General features: G+C 37.4%; 1 protein-coding gene across 1 annotated transcript in view; it reads left to right on the top strand.

Annotated features, from left to right (window-relative positions):
* lamc3 (laminin, gamma 3) overlaps window positions 1-8,678 on the top strand; it is an 82,158-nt gene that overhangs the window by 43,183 nt on the left and 30,297 nt on the right. Inside the window, exon 10 of the mRNA XM_016502805.1 lies at window positions 5,145-5,343. Coding sequence (XP_016358291.1) covers window positions 5,145-5,343 — 199 coding nt within the window. The remainder of the gene's footprint in view (window positions 1-5,144; window positions 5,344-8,678) is intronic.

Below are 8,678 nucleotides of genomic sequence, written 5' to 3'. Positions count from 1 at the left end.
ACTGATGAAGATGTTTTCTTGATTTGCTGGTGCTTTTTCTATTTGCATGTGTTTTCTGAAGTTGCAGCACATTGAGCTCTCTCGGCCACCGTACAGGATAGACTTTATATGTTATGTGATCCAAACAAAAATAATGCTGTAAGAGAGAGAAGTACACTTGCTGTATATTTGTTGTTGTATACTGTATGCTGTGATGTAATCATGCAGGTAATAAGGCATTGAAAATACATCTTTCGACATTCAACATGTTGTAAAAAACTTATTGCAAGTTTACAGTGTTCAAAACTCAGCAGCAAGAGTTCTCACCTCTGCTCACATTACTCCTCTATTGCATGATCTTCACTGGCTACCTGTGGCATCACGTATTCACTTTAAGATATTACTTCTAACGTTTAAGGCATTAAATGGTCTTGCGCCTCCATATCTGTCTGACCTACTGTACTCCTATTCTCCTGCCCGGTCTCTCAGATCATCTGAGCTTGGTCTTTTGTCCAAGTGTCCTCACCTCCACCAGGCGTTCTGCTCACATTACTCCTCTACTGCATGATCTTCACTGGCTACCTGTGGCATCACGTATTCACTTTAAGATATTACTTCTAACGTTTAAGGCATTAAATGGTCTTGCGCCTCCATATCTGTCTGACCTACTGTACTCCTATTCTCCTGCCCGGTCTCTCAGATCATCTGAGCTTGGTCTTTTGTCCATTCCTCGTTTTCGGCTGTCCACTGTAGGTGGTAGGTCATTTAGTGTTAATGCTCCGAAATTATGGAATTCGCTACCCCTTACACTTCGTAATATACCATCTTTGTCTACATTCAAGACTCATTTTAATATGTATTTTGGATAATGTGGCTATATGTGGCCTTATGTGTTTGTATTGTGTATATGTGCAAATGTTTTGTTTAGCACTATGTAAAGTGACCTTGAGCTATGGAAAGGCACTATATAAATAAAACTTCTTCTTCTTCTTGTGCATTATAGATATCAAATTCATATATATAAAAATTATATATATATATATATAGTTTTAATATTTGAATATATTTTTTCATTTTTGTATTGCATTTATTTGTATTTGTGTAATTATGTACAGTATAAACAAATATTTATTAAATTATAAATATTTAATTGTAATTAAAATTATGCATTAAAAATAAATGTTTATTTTGTAACATCATTTTATTCATATGAAATTATGAAATACATTCATTTTGGAACCAAATGAAGGTGAGTAAATGATGACAGAATTTTCAATTTTGGGTGAACTATCCGTTTGCATAGTGTTGAATGGACTGAATTCACAGCTTTGCTTTCATTTGCATCACATTGACTATGTCGTCTACCCGGTCTGAGTTTTATTGCAACTGTTCAAACATTGAATGTTAAAAATAAATAGTTTAATTTCCGTTACTTTAGAGATTATTTCTTCACATTCTGCCCTTTAAAGTACAAACCAAAAACCCCAGAAAGATGTAGAAAATGCATTTCAGCAGGCCTCTCCCTATAAAAACGACCCAGATGCTCAATCCATCCCCTCAGAGGGATTGTTTGTGTGAAGCTGAGGAAATTTAATTGAGGCTCAGTGGGTTTAATTGAGTCAGGGAAAAGTTAAAGCCCGGATTGATTGTTAAGTTTGATGGCGGCTCGCTAAATGTCACCAGGCTTTGTCGTCGTGGTGACGATTAATTTGTTTGTCTGAGACAGGGTTAACACCTCCATTTAATCAAATTTGATCTTGAAGGGATGGGAGTTAAACAGGTAGTGCTGAATGCTATGAGGGATACTGTATTCTTTTGAACTTACATTACTTTTTATTATATTTTCTCATTTCTAGCTTCAGTTGTTTCACCAGACTCAGATTGTCGAGTGTCTCCAGAGAATCTGTTTCGGCTGTTGGAAAAAAAAAAAAACACCCACTGTAGATATTTTTTTTTCCAAGTTAAAATTTGCCTCAGCATCTCTACGGGTGCTGGAGTTTGCTTTCAGCGTTATGTCAGACCTGAAAACAACAGGAATCCAACAGGTACAGAACATTTTAGCCTCCTTTTGTTGAAGTTGACTCATACTTGTCTCCGCATGTGGAACGGCGGGGGGGCGGAGAAGAAACACTCCTGCTAAGTATCTAACAAGCTTTCAGGTTGTCGGGGCTTAGAATGTTGTACAGCTCTTTGTTTCAGGTGATGCATGCGGCGCCGTGCATGTATTTCAGGGTTCAGTTTGATGGTGAAGAGATGATGGGAACAAAAAACTCCTAGGGGTGCCACATAATGGTCCAATGAGAGATTTGATCCCACTGAGCAGCCAATGCTTTAGATAACAGGAAGGACAATCATTTTGCTATGATTTCTGTGTTGACTTGCGACAGTATGCAAAGAATTATGAGTCGCCACGTACTCCATTACAGCATCACAATTAGACAAGTAAATGATTTGAATGTGTGTATTGATTGAAACTTTGGAACCTTTTAATATTTTCTGTTACTTCACACATTAAATTACAGATCCTACATGGGTAACTAATGTTTAAGGGGCCACAGAATGCAATTTATTGTTGTTGGGGTTTTTGCACTTCTTTTGCCGTGTAAAGGCAAGATGTGTGAATGGCCCATAAGACAAAAGTATTGAGAGTAAAAGAAAAGGAAGGGATGACATTACTGAACCTCTATCCCTAAGCAGAGCATCTAATCACCGCCAGCAAGTGTAGGTGTTTCTCTCAAAGTCCCAAAACAATAAAACAATTTTACTGTAACCACTGGCCATTCTAGTGTCTGGGCAAAAATTTTACAGTCTGTCTTTCCCTTAGCTTACCCTCTCCATCCTATTCTATCAAATTTTTCACAGGTATTACTATCGCTTTATGTCCCGAGATGTGTAACTCATCTCTGGAAAATGTTCTTTGACTGAAGCAAGCATTAACTTCTGTGAAGAGTAAAGACTAACCGCCTACAGATACAGTGGCCCCAAGGAGGAATTATGGTCCGGCGAGACCCTGGGGCACCAGCTGCTTGGAGGTGCCCCATCAAAAACAAATAATTAAACTCTCTCTCTCACACACACACACACATGTTTGTTTCTGTGAATTGTGGGGACTTTCCATAGACTTCTATTACTTTTATACTGACCAAACAATATTTTCTATCCCCTTACAGAAAACCTGTTTGCATTGTTACACTTTCAGATAAACATAATTTACTATTTTTTTATATTTTTTAAAAATGGCAGGTTTTACTATCCTTGTGGGGACATTTGATCCCCACAATGTAGCATAAACAAGTATACACACACACAAACACACACACACACAGACCCCTTGGGATGGGTGTAAGCATTATTTAAAAGGGTGTGCAGAACAACGAACAAAGAGTTCAAATAAGATAAAACAAGGTTGTTATGGTATGTTTTAATATTCGATTTTCATTCTGCAGTTGAGAATTTAGTCTCAGTCATAATTTTGTCTTTATATCTCAGAATTCCTTCTCATAATTGCAGTTTTATATTAGCTGACACTTTTATTTATATATTATATTCTATATGCATTATTATATGTTGGAATCAATAACTTTGTTTTGCATTGCTGTGCACCTTTTATTTTTAAATTGATCATTTATTTTAACAATTTTTTTCAAGTGCTGGCTCGCTGTTTGCTATATCACATTTACATTTGCAGTGCCTTGTTGCACTGCAGGCATCTCGACTTGAAGCTCCTGGAGGCAATAATCCATACATGAGTAACACAAACTGACAAAAACATACATTTCAGTGCAACTGTTTTTAAATATCATATTTCATGTTTACTTGTTCATGCATAACTTTTGCAATGCTCAAAACCAAATATTTGCATCATGCAAATTAATTTGGAATGCATTAAAAAAACATTTGCATTTTTCTGCATAAAGCCACTATGTTTGCAGAGTTACCTCAGAAAATAGATAAAGCACAGTATCTATACATAAATATAGTACAAGAACACCAGTCCTGTGCTATTGAATTTAGAAAAAGTCTCAGTACCACATGCTTCTGTATTCTCTACTGGTATTTTAAATACTACTGCTACAAAAGGAATGCAGTAGAGCTAATGGCGAGCTTGACTGCTGATGCTATTTAAAATGTACCAGCTACTTAACATCCACTCCGGCCTTTTCTATTTTACAGACTTATTCAATGGAGATGACTTTATGAGCTTTAATATATATATATATATATAGTGGGTACGGAAAGTATTCAGACCCCCTTAAATTTTTCACTCTTTGTTATATTGCAGCCATTTGCTAAAATCATTTAAGTTCATTTTTTTTCCTCATTAATGTACACACAGCACCCCATATTGACAGAAAAACACAGAATCGTTGACATTGTTGCAGATTTATTAAAAAAGAAAAACTGAAATATCACAATAAATCTGCAAAAATGTCAACGATTCTGTGTTTTTCTGTCAATATGGGGTGCTGTGTGTACATTAATGAGGAAAAAAAATTAACTTAAATGATTTTAGCAAATGGCTGCAATATAACAAAGAGTGAAAAATTGAAGGGGTTCTGAATACTTTCCGTACCCACTGTATATATATATATTATATGCATACAGTATATATGTATGAATGTGAATGTGTGTCTGTGTGTGTGTCCGTGCATGTGAATTTTTGAGGAAGCTCAGCATGGGGTTCTTTGAAGTCTTGTTAAAGCTTTTTAATGAGGCTGGAAGATATGAGTGGCAATTATGTTCGTCCTCTTACACCCTCTTGCATATAGAGATGTACAAACACAATAAGATCAGAGAGATACAACCGTCTTTTTTCTCCAAAGCAGAAAAATCCACTTTCTTTCTGAAAGTGAACATTTTGGCTTCCTATTATATTTTTACAGTTGTTATCTTTCACAGTCATACACTCTTCATTGTGCCGTTGTTTATCTTTGGTAATCGGGTCATTGCGGCTCAGTGGCTGGTGTAATGTGCTGGTAATCTGCAGGTTGTGAGTTTGTGTTCCAGAAAATTCTGCGCTGCCCTTGAGCAAACCACTTAACTCAATTCACAGCCCAGCTGTTGATATCAGATAGATGTTACACTCATGTTTGCTTAATCACACCATGGTCATACAAATTGGAATGTGCACGGTAATTGTTAAATGTTTTATCTTTATATTGCAGATAAATATCTGGGGAACAGGTTGCTAAGTTACGGACGGATCCTTAGTCTGTCATTTACGGCTGAGCTGGAGGAACTCTTGCCCAGAAGTGTGACCGTGATGCTGGAGGGCTCCGGAATATCAGTTACTGCTGATTTGTACTCACAACAGGAGACTTATTCCTCATTGGAGAAGACGCCCATCAACACTTTCACTCTCAGGTGTGTGTGAGTGAGCGTGTTATTCCTGACTGTTTGCTAACATGTGGGCAGATAGTGAATACATTGCTGAAATAAGGCACATGGGTTAAAAGGGATTCAAAGATCAGATTTGGCTTGAACATTTTCAACTTAAACGACTTGGTGGTCTGGCAGGATTATTTCTAATATGCATTTATATTAAATTTCACTTCTCTGCCTCATTTTGCCATTTTGCATCTGTACTCCATATAAAGACATTGTAGATATAGTAAGAGTAGCATACTATACCAAATTTAGCCAAGATTTTAAGTAGGTGTTTAAAGAAACTTAAATGAAAGGGCAAAGACAATGTGCTTATTTGATTTGCCTCTAATTGTGCCTCATTCTGTGTTGTTAACAATGATCTGATCACTTTGTGTGTGAATAATTAAGCCAAATGATCTTCCCACATAACTATTTGTTGCGATTTTATGTTTTCATGGAATCCTTAATCCTACATTTAAGACTGGATGCAAGTACTTTCCTTAACAATTGTGTCACATGACACATGTATCTAAAAGGGATCATGAACTTCCTTTTGTTTTTTATTTTGTCTCTGTTCTCATTATAATGTCCACTCATAATATTATCTGACATATAATGAAAATCTGACTTTTTCATGACTTTTTTTTAAGTGCTATAATCAGGTCCCCGGTGCATCTACCAACCAAGGAAAGATGAAAAAGATTAACCCAGCAACTTTGTTTTGGTAAGCCTTTCTCTGCAAGTGAAAACGAGCGCATCTGATTTCGCTCCCTTGGTGATGTGACAAAGGGATCTCATTATAATATGACCGCCCCTTAATCAAGCGACAACGGTGTACCAGCTCTAATGCCATGGCGAAAGTTTGAGCAAAACATGCTAACTGTTCTGTCTTAGCATGTCTGTGAAATGCATCCAGTTATTATAAGGAGAGTATAGCTGCAGTTTTGTTGTCACCCCCTGTAAGCTTCAGTCTCATTGGGTTGTCATTGCTGTGGGACAAACAACCCTCTCCCCCAGCCCTAGCCTGCCTCCCTTAGCGTGAATCCACAGCTAAACTGCTGGATCGGTGTGACCTGTCCTGTCAGCATGGTGTTTGCTGTGTTGCAGGGGCATAGCAGCCATTTTAAAAGTGGGGGGACAGCTGTCAGGTGATGTGACCCTCAAAGGCAAACAAATTATGTATATAATGTACAAAGTAAGTACATTCATGTTCATATAATAAATTCTAAAAATAATTTATTAACCTATTTTTGTGATATCATACTCAAATTTGAAAAACAACTGCAGGACTTGGGACTTTGAGACCACTGTGGGCATCTATACGTTATTTTGATGAAATAAAGATATTTTATGCACAATATTTCAGTTACACTACACTTGAACAATAACTTTTATCTTAATTCTTAACAGTTGGACAAAAAAGTGTCTTTCAGAAAAGACAACAAATGTGTTTAAAGCTTAAAGGGTACAGGAACTACAAACAATTTAGTGTGGACATGGTTTGTAAGTAGTCCCAATTAAGAAATCACTGCCTTAAAATAGTCCTCTTTTTTCAGACATATCTCACCTGTACACATTCTGGAGAGGTCGAGCAACTGTCCTCCCCTCTCTCTGTCAGTGATGCGACAGCCTGCCTTTCCTACAGACCAGTTAAAATTTAGGACATGAATTAAAGTACTAAAATATGATAAAGTATGATGAGAAATATTCGGCGCAAAACAACTTTGCTTTATTGGGAAAGGATAACGCAAGCAGCACGACGCGACAAAAGACAGCAGAACCCAATAATCAGTTATGTCTCATTTAGCAGATGCTTTTATCCAAAGCGACAAGTAGGAGAGCATTTAATACACACTGGATCCCCGCAATGTGATGAGATTCTTAACGGGTTCTATTGTCTTTTGTCGCGTCGCATGATCGCATCGATCGCATCCAGTGTAGACGCGACGTTACAGTAAGTTAAATCATAACATGGAAACTTGATTGCGTGATTCGTGTCATCGCGACATAACACTTACTTACTGTGTGTGTTTGAAAAAAAGGACGTAATCGTCCTCTGCTTTTTTCTGGGGTGCTGGGGTTCATTTTACCCCAGACCACCAAAGAGCAAAGAAGTGAATGAACGAAAGAAATTGCGAGAGCAGCAGGAGATTTTAAGCTCATGGCAGACGTGCCCAAGAGATGATTCGCCTTCTGATTGGCTGAATGTTGGTTCACTCAAATCTTAGTAACAAATCAGAGAACAAGGGCGTAAATATTGGTGGTGGGTCAAAAAAGTGCGGGGGACGGAATCACCTGTTTCTAACAGTGCTACCTACCACGTGTGCAAATCGGTGGGCGGGGCTAAACAGGCAGCGATGTAGAACTAGATCTTCTTCTGCAGAGGTGGTGCTTAGTCACACTATTACATCATAAAGTGGCACATTTTGACGAATTGGCAGATTGGCTTCAATATAAGCCATTTTCAGACTAATGAGAAAGTTTTGAGTTCTGAAACTTACAGAATGTTGTTATAATACAATGACCTCTTACATATCGAAAGATCAAGGGAATTTTAATTCCTCAGTTCATGACCCCTTTAATCCTTTTGTGAGTCTTTTTGTGCAAAAACAAAACAGTGAAAAGAGAAATTATACTTTTCTAATGCAATTCTTCTCTTTACTACTTCTTACTCTCATCTTTATTCTAGCCCACTTCTCTGAACACTCTTAAAATTTTGCTTTTTTGTATTCCTTCTTTGTAATAAATTAACAAACGTAAATGTAATTTCATTTCACACAAATCAGAGAAGAGTACAAACAAAAAACACAATGGCTTGCCAGAAACCACAGACTCTAAGATCAGGTGGTAAACCACAAAATAAAATATAAAACAAAAATAATGCTCTTTAAAGTTTTTTGGGTGTTAGTATTAGGGATATGCCGGTATCAATTTTTCATGTTGCGCTTAATTGCTAATGCTTTTATCACGGTGTGCGGTATTATCACGATGTTGAAATTTAGTTTAAAAAAAGTGCTATCATAATACAGTATAACAGAAACTTTCTGTCCAATCAAATGCTCTCTAGAATCCGAAGCACCCGCCCCCTACACTATAAAATAGACGCTGAAGCCACGGCTGAAATCGGTCACTTGCCCACAGAATTAGTATTTTCTGTACAGTGACTGTCACGTAGTGCACTATATAGGGGACAGGGAACAGGGAACGATTCAAACAGTGTAAATATGCTTTCCATTGAGGAAAAAAACAAGTCTGGTTTCGCGCTGTGTCACGCTAATCACCGCACCGCACACACACTCTGCTCCAGTCCAGAGACACGATAGCACTGAGCG

The sequence above is a fragment of the Sinocyclocheilus anshuiensis genome, unplaced genomic scaffold (assembly GCF_001515605.1).
Source record: "Sinocyclocheilus anshuiensis isolate Anshui unplaced genomic scaffold, SAMN03320099.WGS_v1.1 scaffold438, whole genome shotgun sequence".
NCBI lineage: Eukaryota > Metazoa > Chordata > Actinopteri > Cypriniformes > Cyprinidae > Sinocyclocheilus > Sinocyclocheilus anshuiensis.
The sequence above is the reverse complement of the archived record's forward strand: the minus strand, read 5'-3'. Positions and strand labels throughout refer to the sequence as shown.